This window comes from Notamacropus eugenii, chromosome 1, assembly GCF_028372415.1.
Source record: "Notamacropus eugenii isolate mMacEug1 chromosome 1, mMacEug1.pri_v2, whole genome shotgun sequence".
Lineage (NCBI taxonomy): Eukaryota > Metazoa > Chordata > Mammalia > Diprotodontia > Macropodidae > Notamacropus > Notamacropus eugenii.
In genome coordinates, this window is record NC_092872.1 from 378,312,294 (window position 1) to 378,332,830 (window position 20,537).

Consider the following 20,537-nt stretch of genomic DNA (forward strand, 5'->3'; position numbering starts at 1 on the left):
CAACACTCATTGATCACCCATAATTCTCTCAGTCATTTGCAGCTAGGTGGCAGAGCTGACAGAGCTCTGGGCCTGGAGTCAGGAAGACCTGAGTTCAGATTCAATCTCACATACTTGTTAGCTATGTGACCCTGGGACAGTCACCTAACCTCTGTCTTCCTCAGTTTCCTCTTCTGTCAGATGGGGATAATAATGGTACCTGCCTCTCAGGATTGTTGTTGTGGGGATAAAAGGAAACAATATTCAGAAAGCTCTTTGCCAGCTTTAAAGTGCTACATAAACCCTAATTACTGTTGTTGTTGTTAGCATAGGGCATGGCCTCCAATTGTTTTACCATCATTTGCCCTGCTGTCTAGCTACATTATTAATGATTAAAATAAATAGAAAGAACCATGCCACCATACTTTCCTTCCTAAATTGGGGAAGTGAACATGATATGTTGAGATGTGATCTGACCAGAGAAGAACACAGCAGGACTATCACTTTTTCATTCTGGACGCTGCTGCTCATTTTCCTTAAAGAGGTCTAAAATTGCCTTAGCTTCTTGGCTGGCATTGGTTTAGACTGAGTTTGCAGCCCACACTGCCACCCCAGCCCCCAACCCTGTTTTCACTCTGTATCATCGCGCACTCCTTTCTCATCCTGCTGCTGTCCTGACCATCTATCCTCTTGTGCTGTCCTGCTCTTGGATCTTCTCCCTTATCTTTGTTGTCAAGCCTTGGCACGTCTCCCTGCCCTAACCCCACTCCAGCAATGTTATTCCTCCCTATCCACAGATTCCCTGCATGCACCACCTTGCCTGCCTTCCAAAAGCCTGCTACAGCAGCACTCATCCCCTCAGGGAGGGCACTCACCCCTCAGGGAGGGCACTCACATGTTCATTGTGCTTATTTTATTGGCCTTCCTGCTAATAATCATCCCTTACCTTGATATAGAACTTTCCAAAAGGGTTTTACCCTATCCTTTTCAAAGGGTTTTTCCTTTCATTATCTCATTTAATTCTCCATAGAGCTCTTTCTGAGCTCTCCACACACACACACACACACACACACACACACACACACACACACTCTCTCTCTCTCCCTCTCTCTCTCTCTCTCTCTCACACACACACACACACACACACACACACACACACACACACACACGCGCGCGCGCGCACAGCTTGCTCTTGTTGCTTTCTGAGATTTTCTTCCTTTCCTAGTCAGCCCCCCCACAGAGCTGCTGGGGGGCACATTCTTTCTCTGCCTCTCTGTGGCTGCTGACACCCCTTGCCTAAGCTCCCTGTCACTGCCCTCCCAGTGCTCTATCCTGTGAATCTTGGTTCACCTAATTCAGAGCTTAGTTTATTTCCATAACATCACTTTATTTGAGAATAAATGAAGGAAGATCTGAATTATACATTTATAGAGTGCAGAGCCATCAGGTGACAGGGCACAGGGCTTTTGTCATGTCTCTTAATGAGAGTGACATCTGTCACATCCCATTGACTCCCCCCACCCCTACCTTGGACCCTTTCTTATTACAAGTAAGTACAGAAGCCACAGTCAAGTAGAACAAATCAACACATTGACTGTAGCTGAAAATAGATTCTCTGGCCCCTCTGTGCCAAGAAGCAGGAAGGCCTCCTTCACTCTCACAGCTCTGAGCTTGCCATCGGTCAATGTCATGGTCACAGTCAGGGCAGTTCTCTCCTCTCTTGGTCATTGTGCACATTGGCCTTCTGGTTCTGCTTTCTTTCCAAGGCTCAGGATCAGATATTACAGGTATTCCCACGTTCTTGGAATTCTTCCTATTTGTCATTTCTTATAGTACAAATAATGTTATTTGTATACCACCACAGTTTGTTCTACCATTCCCCAATCAATCTATTCACTTTTCTCCTTGTTCTTTGCTGTGACAAAAAAATGCTGCTATAAATAGATTTGTGTGTATATATCACACTACTCCATATGTATCCTATGTAGCTATAAGAATATTAATACTGATATAACTTGATATAGGCATACTTTGGAGATATTGCAAATTCAGTTCCCAACCACCACAATAAAGCAAATCACATGAATTTTTTGGTTTTCCAGTGCATATAAAAATTATATTTACACTATACTGTAGTCTATTAAGTGTGCAGTAGTATTATATCTAAAATAATGTAGATACCTTAATTCAAAATGTTTGCTAAAAGTGCTAACCATCACCAAGTCATAATCTTTTGCTGGTGAAGGATCTTGCCTCAGTGTTGATGGCTACTGACTAATCAGGGATCTTGTTACTGAAGGTTGAGGTAGTGGTGGCAATTTCTTCAAATAAGACAACAGTGAAATTTGTTGCATGGATTGACTCTTCCTTTCACTTGAACACTTAAAGGCCATTGTGGGATTATTAATTGGCCTAATTTCAATATTGTCATGCCTCAAGTAACAGGGAGGCCTGTGGAGAGGGAGAGAAAGAAGGGAGAATGGCAGGCCAGTGGAGCTGTCAGACACACAACATTTATTGATTTAAGTTCACCATCTTACATTGGTGTCGTTTGTGGCTCCCCAAAACAATTACAGTATTAACATCTCTGATCACGGATCACTATAAAAGAATAATAATGAAAAAGTTTGAAGTATTTTAAGAATTACCTAAATGCAGCACAGACATGATGGGAGCACAGGCTTATTGGAAAAATGATTCCAATAGACTTGCTCAACACAGACCGTCCATTTGTAAAAAGAAAAAACACAATATCTGAGAATAAATAAAGCCCAATAAAATGAGGTGTGCGTGTATATAAATTGTCATAGATAGGTATGTTAATATTGATATAGATTGATATGTAGGATCTGACTTTGGAATGCATATTTAGGAGTGATATCACTGGGTCAGAAGAAACATACATTTTTCAGCTCATTTTCTAGAACTGCTGGACCAATTTACGTTTCACCAACAGTGCTCTGATCATAACTCCACCAATATCTACCATTTCTCTTTTTTTCTTCATCTATATGATTGCTGAGGAGAAACCTCTGAGTCTTTTCATTCACATTTCTTTTATTATTTGTGATTTCAGTATTCTTTCATAAGGATGTGGATAGCTTACAATTCTTCTTTTGATAACTTCCTATCTGTATCCTTTGACCAGTTCTCTATCAGAGCATGTTTATATGAATTCCCAACATATTTTAGATATCTACTTCGTCAAAGGTATTTGCTACATAGATTTTTCCTCCATTTAATTGCTTCTTTTCTAAACCTAGCTGTCTTGATTTTATTCATACAAAAGCTTTTCAATTTGATGCAATTGATTAGGTGGTTTTCTGAATTTATCATGTTCTTCACTCCTTATGATGTACTAATATTCCATTACATTTATATGCCACAGTTCAGCAGTTCCTTAGTCACTGGGCACATATTTTAGTTATAGCAGAACTAAGTGAAGTCAGGTCTCAAAAAGAACAGTAGAAATTGATTGAAAAGAGGATGTGGGAAGATAAAAATACTTGAACTAAGGCATGAAGGCATGAACAAAGTCTACACTAGAGTTTTGAATGCTGAATTTGGACAGGTACTGAGTTTATATGAGCAGGCAGGGCATGAAATGACTGTTTCCCTTCCTCTTCCCTCCCCACTCACCTTTCCTTTTTTCTCTCCTTGGATTAAGATGCCATTGTCTCTAAAAGACCCTTCATGTTTATTCCACAGACCACTTGTGTCAAGAGCAAAACAGCTAAGCAGGACAAGAAATCTAAGGTTGCTGGGAGGAGCCAAGCCATGGCTGCCCAGGACGGCTTTTCTGTGACCACTAGTAATGGTACAAAGAATGAAAAAGAAGACTTAGACACAGTCAAAGCAAAGCAGACACATAATCTAGGTAAGGACACCTAAAGAAAAATGGCCTTGGCCTAATCCACTAAGCCTTGATGATATGGGAAAAGTGGCCTCCTATAGGCTGTGACAGCCAAAAGTGGGGATATCTGGAGGGAGGTTGGCTGTTCTATTCTAAGACAAGAAGAATTGTAGTACGGAGGAAGAGTAGGACCCTCTCTGGGTCTGTTTCTTCATGTTTCCTGTCAAGTGAAGGGTTAGACAGTTGTCATTAGCTACTCCTTGGATTCAAGGCTAGAAGGGATCTCGGAGGTAAGAGCCCAACTCCTCCATCTTGCAGATAAGAGAGCTTAAATAGCTGTGCCCAAAGTCACCCAGTCGGTTACTGTCAAAGCCAGGACTATAACCCACATTTTCTGACTCCATATTCAGCAGTCACACATGTCTATAATTAATGTGGTTGAGCATCGTTGCCATTTTAAGCACCATCTCAAGAGAGTACAGACCCAATCTTCTCTACAGATGAAGGCAATGACAATTCTAAATAAAATGGGAGGTGAAGAATAGCCCCAGAGCACTCAGAGTTTGTTGATGTAGGGAATGCCTCTTAATAGCATTCAGTTATTTCAGGAACCCTGAAAGTTTGTGGAAATCCACCTAGAACAGGAGTAGGGAACCTGCATCCTCAAGGCCACATGTGGCTTTCTAGGTCCTCAGGTGTTGACCTTTTGACTAAGTCCAAGTTTTACAGAACAAATCCTTTTATTAGGGGGATTTGTTCTGTGAAGTTTGGATTCAGTCAAAGGGCTGCACTTGAGGACTTAGAGGTTCACATGTGGCCCCAAGGCCACAGGTTCCCCACCCCTGAACTAGAAGGAAAACTTAGTGAGAGATTTCAAGACAAGACAGGGAAAGTAAGCTGCTGGTTTGGTCCCCAGTAGGGGATGAGTGGAGAATCTAGAGGAGATGGGAAGATGAATGAAAGGTGAGCAGAGAGAATGAGCAAGAAATTTCAGGAGAAACCACCCATGAGAAGGACCATATCCTGCAAGCCACTAGTAGGGCATTTTCTGCACCAACCAACAGGTTTCATAGACTTGTATGCTTCTCCCACAGGTCTTTTCCCGAAGGGCAATGCTTCCGTGAATACAGAGGGCCCAGAGGATTCTAGCGAAGAGGAGATGATAGAACCTTCCCAGGTAGACGTGAAGGGCCAACAGGGAAATTGTTCAGCACCTCTGAATAATACTATTAACTCTTGTTATTAAAGATAGAGCATGTAGAATGTATAGAGCTGGCCTTAGAGCCAGCAAGACCTGAGGTCCAGCCTACCTAACCCTGGACAAGGCAAGTAACCTCTCAGTGCCCCAGAAGGCTCTCTGTGATTATAAAGTACACAGAAGACGCTGAGACAGAGTGGTACGGAGGCTGAGCACCTTGGTTCAGATTTTATCTCTGGTGCTTAGCTACCTATATGATCTTAGGCAATTGGCTTTGCTTCCCTGGATGTCAGTTTCCTCATCTGTAAAATAAGGGAATTGAACTAGATAGCCTCTGAGGTTCCCTCTAGCCTCGATCTGTCATCTGTATTGATAAAAGAAGTTTCCTCCTTGGGATTTCTTCTACTAATGAAACCAGGACAGCTAGGTGGTGCAGTGGATAGAGCACCAGTGCAGGAGTCAGGAGGACCTGAGTTCAAATCTCGCCTCAGACACTTGACACTCACTAGCTGTGTGACCTTGGGCAAGTCACTTAACCCCAATTGCCTCACCCTGGATCATCTCCAGTCATCCTGATGAATAGCTGGTCACTGGATTCAGATGGCTCTGGAGGAGAAGTGAGGCTGGTGACCTGCACAGCCCTCCCTCACTCAAAACAAAGTCAAGTGCAAGTCATGTCATTATTTCTCTGATGGCATGGTCTTCTTCGACAACGAAGGACAAACACACACACGCACACGCACACACATATACACACTAATGAAACTACAGGTACAGATCATGCTACAAGAAACCAGGGTTTACCAAGGACTTTTGATGTCAATAATCCTGTAAAGTAGACTTTTACCATTTGTCCAGTGAAGAAACCAAGGCTCAGAAAAGTGAACTAATTAGCACTATCAGTTATTTATTTATTTTTGTTCCAAGCAATTACAGGGAGAGCTGTTAACTCTGTTTCCCCTGACAATAAAGTAAGAAGGCTTTTGCTTACAAGCAATTTCCAACGTGTGTGTGTGTGTGTGTGTGTGTGTGTGTGTGTGTGTTTTAAAGGTGGAAAAATCAAGAGCAATTAGGTTGAATCACATGCTGTTGCTGAAAGAAAAGAATAATCCATACTAAGACAGTTATGAGCAGAGCACACAGTTCTCAGATAGGGTGTCATAACATTTTACAGCATTGTTCATCACCATTTGCAGAAGACTTTTACATATATTTTCTCACTTTATCCTATCAACAACTTTGGGAGGTAGGTGTTACTGTTAGCCCCGTTTACAGATGAGGATACTGTGGCCCAGGAAGTTGTGATTTGTTTAGATCATACAGCCAAATAACTACCTGAGGTAGAATTTGAACTCGGGCTTTCTCATTCAAAGTTAAGCACTCTATCCACTGATAAAAGGAATACTGGTATAACATTATGAAAGCTTTAGCAATTAGGCCCACTACATAGTTCTTGAAAACATATCCAATACATAATATATTCAAAATATACTGTAAAATTGTAGTCTTTAAATTCGTTTACTTAATTGGAAACAGTACATTAAGTCTTTCGTTTCCACACTGATCAACAAACTCTGTAGTATTTGAGCAAAGATTGAATCAGTGCCCTGACTCTCCTCAGGCCCAATGGACTTCATTCCTGTGTTACCTAGAAATGTAATTAACAAAAGAGTGCTTTTTTAAAAATTACTTTTTTAATAGATAAATTTTGTTGGACATTTCACCTCCCAGCAATCTCCAACCTCTATTGCTTTTCTCTCCGTAAGAAAAAAATGCTTATCCAAATTAGCTGTCCATAATGATTGTGACTGATAATACCTGTAAATTTTCACTCTTGCAGTTTACCGTTTCTCACCAGGAAGGAAGCGTCCCGTCAGTTATGTGTCTGGAGCCAACACTGGCCGTTGTATTCCACCTAGGTTCATTTGTATTGTAGTGTTGTCTTCATCGACATCATGGCAGCCACTGAGTATATTGTTCTTTGGGTTCAGTTTCTCAAAATTCTTTATGTTCATTCAATCCATTTACTATGGTTCTGATTCATTCTTACAGTACAGTTATATTCCTTTATATTAATGTTCCACAGTCTCTTCAGCCAGCCCCCTGTTCATTGGTCACATTTGTTTCCAGCTTTTTACAAATAGTACTGTTGCAACTATTTCAAAATGTGTTGACCCTTCCTCTTGTGACTTCCTTGGGGCACAAGCCCAGGAGTTTGGGATTGTTGAATCAAAGGTTGTGACCATTTTAGAAACTCTTCTAACATAATTCCAAATTGCTTTCCAGAACAATTGGACCAATTCCCAATTCGGCCATGTGTGTTAATGTGCCCTTTTTTTCCCCGCAACCCCTCCAGAATTAACTACTTCTCTGTTCTACCCCCTTCCTCTTTTGATTCATGTGAAGTAATAGTTGAGTGGTATTTTAATTTACATTTTTCTTATTATTAGTGTTTTGGAACTTTTTTCATGAGGTTGTTGATAATTTGCATGTTACCTTTTGAAAACTATTCTTATACTTGGTAGGGTTTTTTGTTTTAATTACTACCGTTTTCATTTTTGATTCTGGGCCTCCCTACCTTGTCCAAGCCAGAAGTGCAGTAGCCACTTAAGAACCTGATCCCACTACTGATCGTCCCAGAAGCTTTGACTGACTTCATTTCTGACCTGAGCCAGTTCCCTCCTCTGTAGGTAGTTTGATGGCCCCTCTGCTCTCGGGGGTCCTACCACAGCTCAGAACCTCTGCGTTCAGTAGCTGTACCATCCTCAGCCTGTCTCAGTAGCAGAGATTACAGGCATGTACCACTACCCCTGACTTTTTATCTATTATAAACTAAAGACTTTTAAGCTTCAGTGATGGTTGTGTCCCTCTGTACAATCTATTCAGCCCAATAGTTATTTCAGTAGAAAGACTCATCTTCCTGAGTTCAAATCTGGCCTTAGACACTTACTAGCTATGTGACCCTGGGCAAATCACTTAACCCTGTTGGCCTCGGTTCCTTATCTGTAAAATGACCTGAAGGAAATGGCCAACTGCTCCTGTATCTTTGCTAAGAAAACCCCAAACGGAGTCAAAAAAGAGTCGCTCACAAACTTATGGGAGTAAATGTTGAAAACTGAAAACAAATAAATTAATAAATTTTTTTTAAAAAGTTGCACACAACTGAACAGTTATTAAACAACAGAGACTGCAGGAGAAGGCTCTGCTCTTCACCTAGGAAAGCTAGAAGGGGAAAGCAACATTGATATAATGGATTTGGAGTCAGAGAATGTTGGTTCAAGTCCTGGCTTTGAAAACTTGGACAGGTCATCCCCCTCCTCTGAGATACAGGGAAGTGGAACTATCCCATCTCTGAAGTCCAGCTCTGTGTCCTGGCACCAGGCTAGGGGCAGAACACCAACACTGTGAATTCTGATAGCAACCTTGACTCCACTCTGATCTCTTGTGTAACATGATGTCTCTTGTCAGTCTATCCTTTCAGCTTATGCATTTCCCAGTTCGTCTCTTCCTGTATCCATCAACCCTCAGCTACAGAAGGCACCTGCCAAGCAAAGAGTTGGAGCAGTTGCCTCTGCAGGCCCAGTTCTGCCAGCATCTTCCGAAGGAAATCCTCAGAGTGACAGCAGTGATTCTGAGGCAGAGTGCAAGACAGAACCAGTACAGCAGCCTCCTCCAACTGGTAAGTATAGGATCTATGCTGAAGGATTAACCAAACCCATTAGCCTGAATAGCTAGGGACTTAATAGTGTCAGTATTAAAAAGCAACTTGAATATGGGTGAGTGTAGGGCAGGCCTGCACAACCTGCAACCCATCTCAGGCCTCTTGTGGCACTCCAGAGGATTTCAGGCATCCTGTGAAGAATGTAGAGGAAAATGTCCTTTGTATGTAGAGGAAATCCTTTGGACTGCAAGTTGTGCAGGACTAGTGTAGGAGTTTTCATTACATTTTCCTCAGAGATTACTCAGAAATGTTCTAGTAAGCATGGGAAAGGCATCCTACCATCCTAGGATCAGCTGGCAGTAATTGTACCTACTGGAAAAAATGATAAGCAGTGTGTGTAGATGTCCATACATGCACACACACACACACATACACCTCTGCAGGGTTTAAGAGTTCATCGTTGCTGGTGACTGTTAGACTAGTCTCTCTTGTTTTGCTTAGGCAGAATTTGTGTGCATATCATCCCTGAGCTGTTTAGGAGAGTTAACTTGGATTCAGATAGCAGACCATAATTGGTCCCATGTAAGAGAGCTGAAGTGGTTAACAGTCCTTCACAAAGATAGGAGTGAAAGATCAGCCATCCCAGGTGTCTTTAGTTTCCTTAGTGTAAGCACAAGACAGCAGTGAGATTCCCAGGACTGCTCTTAAGGCTCAGCTTCAGGAGAACAGTTCTCATTCCCAGTGGGATGGACACTCTTTGGGTGGGGAGGGTGAGGTGGGAAAATTGGGGGTCCTTTTCCTTTGTCCTTTTCCCTCCACCGGCAGTCTCCTGAAATAAAATCTTAGAAGAAAGACGTTTGCTTTAGACCCATATTCTTGTGTAGGCACCTCTGAAGTTAAATTGAGCTTGTAGACACCTTCTGAGGTCTGTGTGTGGATTTTCCTTTGTGTTATCCTTTTTAAAGGGGTGGCATAGCTTAGAGGGCAGGGAGCTGGCCTTGAAACCAGGAAAAGTTGGGGTCAAGCCCTGGATCTAACACTCATTATTACCTCTGTGACCTTAGACAAGACATTTAACTTCATAGTGTTCTAACCAACTCTCTAAGGCTATAAGTTGCAGAAAAGGTAATCGTTGTAAAAGGATAGAAAGGAACTCCCTCATCTCAGCTTTCCTATAAAATTACGTAGGGCCATACCCATGAAATGGCAGGTCCAGTCTTTATCCATATTAGATATTTTATCATCCGTCAACAAGCATTTGTTATGCTCCTACTCTTTGGCAGGCATTGTTGCTGGACATACAAGTACAGAGAATGAAACAGTACCTACTCACAAGGAATTTACCTCTTTTATTTATCTATTTGTTTGTTTATTTTTGACATTCATTTTTTAAAATTTTGAGTTCCAAATCCTCTCCCTTTCTTACAGCCCTCTCCTTCTCATTGAAAATGCCAGCAATATATCAGTTGCACATGTGAAGTTGTACAAAATATATTTCCATATTAGCCATGCTGTCAAAAATAAATGAATAAATAAAAGAAAGAAACAAAAAGTGAAAAAAGTGTGCTTCCCTTTGCACTCAGTTTATCGGTTCTTTCTCTGGACATGGATAGCATTTTTCATCATTGATCCTTTGGTGTTGTTTTGAATCATTGTATTGATCAGAGTAGCTAAGTCTTTCACAATTGATCAGTCACCCTTACAATATTGCTATTACTGTGCACAATGTTCTCCTGACTTTACTTTGTATCAGCTCATATAAATCTTCCCAGTTTTTCTCTGAAACCATCCTATTCGTCATTCCTTACAGCACAATAGAGTTCCATCACAATCACATACCACCACTTGTTCAGCCATTCCCCAGTTGATAGGCACTCTTTCAATTTCTAATTCTTTGCCATCACAGAAAGAGTTGCCATAAAAATTTGTGTACATCTAGATCCTTTTTCTTTTTCTTGGATCCCTTTGGGGTAGAGACCTACTAGTCTTATTTCTGGGTCAAAGGGCATTTTATAGCCCTTCGGGTGTAGTTCCGAATTATTTTCCAGAATGGACCAGCTCACAAGTCCACCATCAGTGCATTAGTGTCCCTGTTTTTCTACATCCCCTGCAGCATTTGTCATTTTTCTTTTCTGTCATGTTAGCCAGTCTTATAGGTATGATATGGTATCACAGAGTTGTTTTAATTTGCATTTCTCTAATCAGTAGTAATTTAGAGCATTTTTTCATGTGATTACAGATAGCTTTGATTTCTTCTTCTGAAAACTCTGTTCATATACTTTGATTGCAGAATGACTCTAATTTTTATAAATTTGGCTCCGTTTCCTATATATTTGAGGAATGGGGCATTTATCAGAGAAATCTGATGTAAATTTTTCCTCCAGTTTCCTACTGTCTTTCTAGTTTGGCTGCATTGGTTTTGTTTGTGCAAAACCTTTTTAATTTCATGTAATCAGAATTATCCATTTTATTTCCTCTGATCTTCCATATCTCTTATCTGGTCTTAAACTCTTCCTTTATCTGTAGATCTGACAAGTAAATTTTCCATGCTCTGCTAATTTACTTATGGTTTATCATCCTCTTTATAACTGATTTACCCATTCTGACCTTATTTTGGTACATGGTGTGAGATGTTGGTCTATACCTGGTTTCTGCCAAACTGCTTTTCAGTTTTCCTATCAATTCTTGTCAGGTGGTGAGTTCTTACTCCAAAAGTTTGGATCTTTGGATTTATCAAACCCTAGATTATAATGGTCATTTACTATTGAGTAATGTGTACCTAATCTATTCCACTGATCCACCACTCTCTTAGCCAGTACCAGATTGTTGGGATGATATCACTGTGTAATGTAGTTTGAAATCTGGTTTTACTAGGCCACCTTACTTCACTGATTTCCGTGACATTGTTGACCTTTTGTTCTTCCAGATGAATTTTTTTTTCCAGCTCTACAAAAAATGTTTTGGTATTCTAATTGGTATGGCATTGAATAAGTAAATTAATTTAGGTAGGATTGTCATTTTTATTTTATTGACTCAGCCTCATGAGCAATTAATATTTCTCCAGTTGAATAGAACTGTCTTTGTTTGTGTGATAAGTATTCTGTAATTGTGTTCACGTGGTCCCTGGGTTTGCCTTGGCAGGCACATTCCTAAGTATGTTATAATGACTGCAGTTATTTTAAATGAAATTTCTCTTTCTAACTCTTCCTGCTGGGTTTTGTTGGTAATAATTGAAATGCTGCTGATTTATGTGAGTTATTTTAGAACTTGCAACTTTACTAAAGTTGTTCATTGTTTCAACTAGTTTTTTAGTTGATTCTCTAGGCTTCCCTAAGTACACACCACCTTCTCATCTGCCAAGAGTGATGGTTTGGTTTCCTTGTTGCCTATTTTATACCTTCAGTTTCTTTTTCTTATGCAGTTGCTATAGCTAGCATCTCTGGTGTAATGTTAAACAATTCTGGTGAACTTCCTCAAACTTAATTGGGTATTATGTGTGACTTTTGACTTGTAGTGCTAGTTCAAGGCCAGTCATAAACTGTCTTATTCCAGAGTTCATGACATCATTTTTTTTTCTGATCTTCAGGGAAAGAATTGAAGACCTTAGTCTCCATCCGTCAGGCAATTAGGGAGGAGTTCAAGCCAGGCACCGTCAATTGTAAATCTACTTCATCCAAACATGGAATCCACTGTCAGAGTCCCATAAAATCTGTGGATCCTTCCAACTTAAGTGCTGATGAGAACTCAGAGCTTAACCATGCATTTCTCAACTCCAAGGACTCTGAAATGAGAATGCCCAGTGACCTGCCACAGCTAGAGAAGAAGAAAAAAAGTACTAAATCCCAAAAGTCAGGCAAGGGAAGCAAGAAGTCAAAATCAAAGCGAAAACTGACAGAGGACAGCCCTGTCACTAAAGACCCCAAGAGTAAGAAGAAGAAGTTGATGGGTGAAGTCCCTGAGGAAGGGGAGACTTTGAAAGAAAAGACCGCTGGGACTCCCAAGGTGGGGAAAAAAGAGAAAGGGAGTGGCGATGCTAAAGGAAGGAAACCAAAGGGAGTCCATAGCCCCAAGAAGAACAAAGAGAAGCCAGAAGGAAACAGTACAGTCACAGTGGAAGAAAGTGGAGAAACACTAGGCACCAAGACCAAAAAAGAGAAGAAGCAGAAAAAGAAATCTGACAAGAGTAAGGGCCTTATAGTCAGCTTCTAACCTCTGTCTTCCAGACCCTGTGGGAACATGGAGCCTAGTGCTCCTTATCAAGAATCAGAGAAGTCCCCAGACTTCTCAGGGGGAAGCCACTGAAGGTGTTCTTTCCATAGCAAAAAGATAACGTCCAAATGGTGGGGGCATCCCCAAGGACTGGCAGGAGTGACATCACATGTGTCTTTGCTGCCAGGTTGCCCTTTCTCATTTCTTATAGTGGAGCGTGGCTAAGGATGTGTCCACTCATTCCATGCCAACTTTTGTAAAAAATACTCTGCAAACATCCAGATGATCCATTCAGTAGATCTTTGCACTTCACTAATTGAGGGGAGGTTGGGGGAGGGTGTCTGCTTCTGTCAGTGTCTAGTCAGACCTACACCTGTGCAGGTTTTCAGAACTGGAGTGGACCATTCATGCCATATGCTCCAGGCTCACTTTTCTCCTGACCTAGAGAGAGGATGTTACTTGACCAAAGTTCCAGGTCTCTCACATCTTAGTCCAGTGTCTCTTTCAACTACACAATTCTGGAAGTCTTCCCCTGCCTCTTCCAGGTGTCTGAGTAGCCCCAGAATGTGGAAAGTAATGTGTGGATTCCAGATGGAATCCCAAAGCCTCCTCCCCCTTCTGGCTCAGATTTTTACCTTGTTCTTGAAATCTCTGGCATCCCAGATTCCTTCTTGCCTCCTCATACCCCAGTCCTGTAAGTAGCAGGGACAGTTCTAATACCCATTATTTATAAGAGCCGTTCCTATTCTCCCACTTCTAGAGAAGAAGGACAAGGACAAAAAGGATAAAAAGAAAAAGAAGTCCATTTCCAAAACTCCTGACCCTGCCTCCATAGACCTCAAGAAAGAGAAGAAAAAGGTAAGCTGTGGTATTGAGCAGTAGAGTAAACCGGAACAGTGTCATGGAAACCATGAAACTCACCCAAGACTCCTCCTTATTAATTTACAGGATGGAGTGGTTTGACAAGGTCATCACACAGGTAGTAAACAATAGAATTAGGATGAGAACCAGGGTCCCCCAGACTCCAGCTCTGTTCACACTACCCCACACTTTGCTCCCCACACTCCATTCACACTCCACATTCATTTGTTAGTTCTGTTAGTGGGAAAATGCAGGTGTGGTGTTTGGCTCCACTCAGCTGGTAATTATAGGTGGTATTTCTTTACACCTATTATGTCACAGAGGTCTCACAATACCCCATGAGATCTTTGGTACAATATCATTATCCCTATTTTAATATTGTATCTTTTTGGACCAGACCCATGATTTCATTGGCTTAGGAAACTGTTTCTTCTAGCACTGCTGTTATTTTGTATTTTGATAATAATAGCGCACACACACACACACACACACACACACACACACACACACACACACACACACACACACACACACACACTGCTCTAAGGTTTAACATGACCTTTTTTTATACTAATCTTGTGAGTTAGAGAGAGTACCAGCAGTAGTGCCCCCATTTCACAGATTAGGAAACGAGCCCAGAGAAAGGGAAAATGACTTGTCTCAGATCACACATAAAGTAAAGGTTAGAGGCAGGGCTCACATCCAGGTCTCCTGGCTCCAAATTTCAGCATACCCTGCACTGTCCTAGATCCCTTTGGCAATCTGATGACACCTGCGCATCCCTTCTCACCTTGTAAATGCACAAAATTAAGGATTTCAAAGAAAACCAATTATACTGAATAGTTTCCAAAATAATAAATGCACAGGCTACAGGTTTAAGAACCTTCATACCATATCATGTTTCTCCCCATCTTATAGATAAGAAAGATAATAATTCATTGAGATAAAATAACTTATTCAAGGCCTCATAGCCGGTAAGGGATGGCACCAATACTTGAACCCAAATTCAGGGACTCTTTCACACAGCCATGGAGCATGCATTAATGAGTCCAAACCTTCCGGTATGGATTCTGTTTTAGCTCATTGTTGAAGATTATCATGTATTTGCTGCCACTGCTGGAACTAGAAGACAGTAAATAGTGTGTTCTATCTATCTGTTTATAGAAATAGATTGATAGATATAAACATATACACACACATTACAGATACATATGTGTATATGTGTGTGTGTGTGTGTGTGTATATACACACACACACACACACACATATAAAGTAGTGTGTACAGTGTAAAAGCAGGGATTTTCTCATCTTCATTTTATAATCTTTAGGTTCACATCTCGTCTCTGACACATACTGCTTGTGGGATCCTTAATACTCCCAAGGCTGATAGAGTCGTTGTTGTTGTTCATTTGTTTCAGTCGTGTCTAACTCTTTGTGATATCATTTGGGGTTTTCTTGGCAAAGGTACTGGAGTGGTTTGCCATTTCTTTCTTTTACAGATGAGGAAACTGAGGCAAACAGGGTCACGCAGCTAGTGAGTGTCTGAGGCAAGATTTGAACTCAAGAAGTTAAGCCTTTCTGTCTCCAGGTTGAATACTCTATCCACTATACCACCTAGCTGCCATGTTATGTTAGAGTCATATTAAAATGTAATTAGGAAATATTTAATGAAATTAATAAAATACAATAGAACATAAATAAGGTTAACAGGTGGTTTTCTAAATCAATAGATGACCAGCTGGGATCCTTATGTTCAGTGTCGTGTCCCCCATTTCTATTTGAGTTTGATATCGTTACTCTAGGGAACTCTATAAGACTAAAGATTTAGAGAAGATGCCAACCTAAATTGGCAGTGGAAATTTTCTCATCTGGGAGTACTCTGTATTAATGAAAATCAGAGGTCCAGTCTCCATCCCAGCACTTAGCACAGTACCTTGTACATAGTAGGTGCTGAGTAATTGCTTGTTGTGTTAAGTTGACCCTCATTCATCCCCTCTCTGCTCCTGGTACTTTTCTAAAGGTCCTGAATTTGTACTGGCAGCTCATGTATGGTAGGGAACAGGTCCTAACTGACAATAGCCATGAGGACCCAGGACAGAGAAAAACATCCTCCAAAGGCATGAACTTCCTCAAGAAGGCTCAAGGGAAGGCTTATATGCATACCTGCCTGCCTTGGTCTGTTGTATCTGGGTTCTCTCTCCAGCATTTTTTTCATCCATGTTAGATGGCACTGTCATCTTCACCTAGATTTGATAGAAAACCTGCCCCTCTGCCTTTATGACTTTTACACACTTCTCTTTTTTTTCTCTCTCTCTACAGAAAAAGAAAATTAAACAAGTAGACTGAGAGGCATTAAGCAGCAGGTAATAAATGGTCTTCCTGTCCTGTATACTCTGGTTAAGATAACACTAAGTGTACATACTCTGGCTCATTTCTCAGAGTATTGGGTGTCACTGAGTGGAAAGTAGGTTCTTCTCTGCCCTCCCCAAAAAATGCTTCTTCTCAGGTAAGGGACATCTCTCCTTCCTTCCTAATCCAGGTGTCACAACCCTGGATCCACAGCCCATTGAGCCTTTGGAGTGTCCTAGAAAGAGGCCCAGCAGAGGGCCTAAGCTCTGGCCAATCGCAGAGTGGGCCTACAAGTTCACTCTGCTTTCTTTTGTGTTTAAACATTAAACCCACTGTTTACCCCCGAATCAATGTGTAAGGAACAACTTGTGGGTCACTTCCTCTGGGGTCTTCTTGACCCTTTTTGATTTATTCCCTTGGATACACTTGTGGTTAGAGCTCCATTGTGCCTCCCTTCTTTGCTTTGCATAGCTTCATAGAGGTCTGTCTTGATTTCTTCATGAATCTAAGCTGTCATTCCATTATATTAATTCCCCACAATTCATACCATGATTTGTTTAGCTGTTGCTTGCTTGTTGAGCATTCAAGTTGTTGTAAATTGATGTCACATATCTTTGACCTCGTTTTTTTCTTATTGATAACTCAGGATATGGTCCCAGTAGTGGGAGTATTGGGTCAAAGGATATGATCGTTTTTGTAACCTTTATAGTTTGTTGCCAGAGCCATTTTCAGAAAGGTTTTTCGTAATTTGCCATTTACCAGCAAATCTGACCTCAACCTGTTTTTCCCCAGCTATGCCAACATTGATATTTCTTTAATTAATTTTTTAATTAATTTTAAATATTAGTTTAATTAATTTTAATTTTAAAATAATTTTTAATTAGTTGTGCCAATTAATGTTACATGGGTGCATAGCACCTCAAAGTTGTTTTACTTCACATCTTTGATTTTTTTAACATATTCTCCAAATGTCTGTTTACCATTTGTGTTTTCCTCTTATGTAAATTGTTCATGATCTTTTGCCTGTTTGCCCACTAGAGATGTATTTCTATTCTTTTTTAATTCCTGATATGCACTAGCAATTAGAGATGTTTATTTTCCTCTCAGATGATAGAGAAGAGCAGACCATTCAAGTCTGTTGGCTCTGATTTCCTCTGAACTAGATAATGCCATTTTCCTTTGCAGGAATGCTATCATGTTAGCCATTTGGGTTCTTGCTCTTGCTTTTCCCTGTAACAACAAGGACTGCTTCATGGATGAGGATTGGGACAGGCAAGAGGGAGAGGGCAAGTCAGGGTTTGTGGATATGGATTTAAAGATAAGGAATAAAAACAGGAGGTTAGCTAAATTAAGCTGTGCCACCCCATTTTTTTTTTTAGCTGTGCCACCCCATTTTTTTTTTTAGCCACAGTGGGATAAGCTCAGTCCTTTCCTCTGTTTTGTTTTGTTCTTAAGAATACAAAAGCCAATATATGTTTTCTTTCCTCCAGGATTTCTCTAGCCAAGTCTTGAATGTACGTGTCCATCTCCCGACCAAATCCCAGCCTGACCTATGAGCCAGTGGATCCAGCAGGAGCACACGAGGGTAACAGAGAGAGCATGCCTCTCTACAACGTGTCCCTAATGAATTGTGATCTCCATGGAGATTATACCTAATATTTATATAGATTTATATAAAATATATATGTACAGTATTTTTTTAAAAGAAAGACTCTCCCCTTCTCCCACTAACACTTCTATTTCTGAAGGCGTTTTGTACTCCTTCCCCACTTTGCTTAGAAGACCTGTGGAATGCCACCGCTGTCAACACTGGGACAGACAGAGCTCATTCTGTTGGAGTCTTGGTCTTAAGCAAATGTCTGCCTTCAAGTGACTTTCCTGTGTCTGTTAGCTTTTTACCTAACTTGTTTATAAGGAACTGTGCAAATAAAAGATTGGTGTGGAAGAGTCCCTGACTGCTGTGTGTGGGTTGTGGGGGAGGGCAGGCCCAGACTGGTTGTTGTAATTGGTGGGAGGGTCTATTAAATGCATTAAGGTAGTGGACAAAAACACTCATATCCCAGCCAGAAGAAAGGAGTGCTTGCATTTGAGGTGGCACCATTTTTTTTTTTTTGCACAAGACGAAGACAGTGGCCAATATTTACATAGATCTTTAGAGCCTGCAAAACATTTTACATAAATTTATCTCAACTGAGTTTTACAACCCCTCGAAGCAGCTACTGCAGAGCTTATTGTCTACATTTATGGTAAGGAAACCGAGTCTCAGGGAGGTCCAGTGATTTGCCTGCAGCCTCTGAATTTGAACCCAGGTCTTCCTGGCTCCAGGCCCACTACTCTGTCCTCCCTGCCATGGTGCCTTTCGTCAGTTCACATAAGAAACAATTGATTCTGTCTATGACCGCAAAGTGAATATGAAAAATCCCTGATGGAAACCTAGTTCTAGAGCAGAACAGGTGATAATCTTCACACTCACTCCCACAGCACTGCCCTGGGCAGACCTCACTGAGTAGATCCTGTCCAGTGCTGGAGATCCTCCCCAATCCCCTTTGAAGAAGGACATTGGCAGGAGAGCAACCATGCTGGGAAGGGGATTAGAGCTCATGTAATGAAAATAAATTAAAGAAACATGGGAGTGTTTAACCTAAAAGAGAAGCCTTAAGGCAAAACTTCACAGCTGCCTTTAGAGGATCTGATGGCTTTTCTTCCATCTTCAAGAGGAGCTAGACTTGTTCTGTTCAACCCCAAAGGAGAGAACAGAGACCAGTGGGAAATCATTCCAGTGAAGCAGGTTTATTTTTTACTTTAGGAGGAAAAGTTAATATATATTTGAAATTGTTGAAAAGCTCATTGAGCTGCCTTGAGAGAAAGGGAACTCCCCATTGCCGTTTGTCCATTTTGGGGGGATATTACAGAGGAGATTCCTACTGAGGAACTCATTGGGCTGGATGCTCTCCCAGTCCTGGAATTTAATGAGACCCTATAGTACAGATGCTAAAAATACCTGGTATTTTTTTGCCTTGTTCTCAGGACTAGGGGGAATTGAAGCAAGCTGCGGTCTTTCCTTGCTTTTGAGGGAGACAGGCAAGGATACATCATCTTTGCCTTGTCAGAAGGAAACTGAGGTCCATAGAGGGAAATGACCTGGCCAAGGTCATGTAGCTAATGAATTGGGGAGCCCAAACCAAGAACCCAGTTTTCTCAGTTGCACTGCAGAAAGAATCCAGCACTTGAATGTGTCATCATCCAATGTCCAAAAATGGAGGCTCTCTATCCTCTCTATCCTCTTTCAGTTGCCTTTCCTGGGGATTAATTTCATCATGGTGATGGAATTAATCCCCCAAGTCAAAATAAGATGTCTCCATTTTTTCTGGTTCTATCAATAAGCATTCTTGAGTGACTACTTTATGCTGAGGAGGTTACCAAGAGAAGCTTATCATCTAGCAAGCAGAGACTGCGCATACATGGATACCTATAAAATAGATGCAGATAATTAAGAAGGAAAGGTGCTAGTACTGAAATGGAAGGAGAGGAGATGGGAAGACTTCATATAGAAGATGGTACTTGAGTTGAGCCCAGTATAAATCGAGGGATTCTAAAAGGTGGAGGTGAGGACTGAGTATGTTTGTAACACGTTGTGTTTTTCTTGCTTTCTCAGTGAGGGTGTGGAAGGAGGGGGTAACAAGTGAGGAGGAAAATAATGCAGACCTGAAAATAAAATTGAATTAGGAGAAAAAAAATAATCCCAATTCCAACTTTATCTGTGTGATCCTGGGCAAGATACATAACCTCTGAACCTCAGTTTCATTATCCGTAAGAAAGGAATAATACTCATGGTACCTACTTTTACCAAAATTGTTGAGGTTCAAATTAAGTAATACATGTAAATCATATTGCAAAGTTTAAAGTGCAAAAGAAAAAACAACTTTTTTTATTTAACATATTTCCTTCCGTAAGAAAGAAACATTAACTTGGAACCAATTCCAATTTCTTCTCTACTACTTCCCTAATGACTCTGTGGCCATGAGCTAGGTAGGTCATCTCTCTAGACCTTAGTCCCCATCTGTAAAATAAGAAAGGGACTAGAGCCAGGGGTTCTTAATAATCACAATAATAGCTAGCATTTATATAGTATTTTAAAGTTGTCAAAATGCTTTACGAATATTTCATTTTATCCTCACAACCCTGGAAGGTAGATGTTATCATTATCATCCCCATTTTGCAGATGAGACTTGAGTCAAGCAGAAGTGAAGTGACTTACCCAGGGTCATTCATCTAATAAGAGTATCTGATTTAACCTTTGCAACACCTCTAAAATATACCCCTTTCTGTCCCCTGACATTGCCACCACCCTTATGTAGGTCCTTTCACCTCATGCCTGGACTATTGCAATAGTTTGCTGGTGGTTCTGCCTGCCTCCAATCTATCCT

At 40.9% G+C, this 20,537-nt stretch overlaps 1 protein-coding gene across 5 annotated transcripts in view; it reads left to right on the plus strand.

Annotated features, from left to right (window-relative positions):
- Positions 1-18,057, plus strand: part of TCOF1 (treacle ribosome biogenesis factor 1) — an 86,512-nt gene extending 68,455 nt beyond the window's left edge. For all 5 annotated transcript variants that reach the window (XM_072630718.1, XM_072630716.1, XM_072630717.1 and 2 more), the window contains 7 exons: positions 3,688-3,856; positions 4,927-5,009; positions 8,499-8,709; positions 12,278-12,874; positions 13,661-13,758; positions 16,081-16,124; positions 17,601-18,057. In XM_072630718.1, coding sequence (XP_072486819.1) covers positions 3,688-3,856; positions 4,927-5,009; positions 8,499-8,709; positions 12,278-12,874; positions 13,661-13,758; positions 16,081-16,107 — 1,185 coding nt within the window. In that variant the 3' untranslated portion in view covers positions 16,108-16,124; positions 17,601-18,057. The remainder of the gene's footprint in view (positions 1-3,687; positions 3,857-4,926; positions 5,010-8,498; positions 8,710-12,277; positions 12,875-13,660; positions 13,759-16,080; positions 16,125-17,600) is intronic.
- The last annotated feature ends 2,480 nt before the right edge of the window (positions 18,058-20,537 follow it).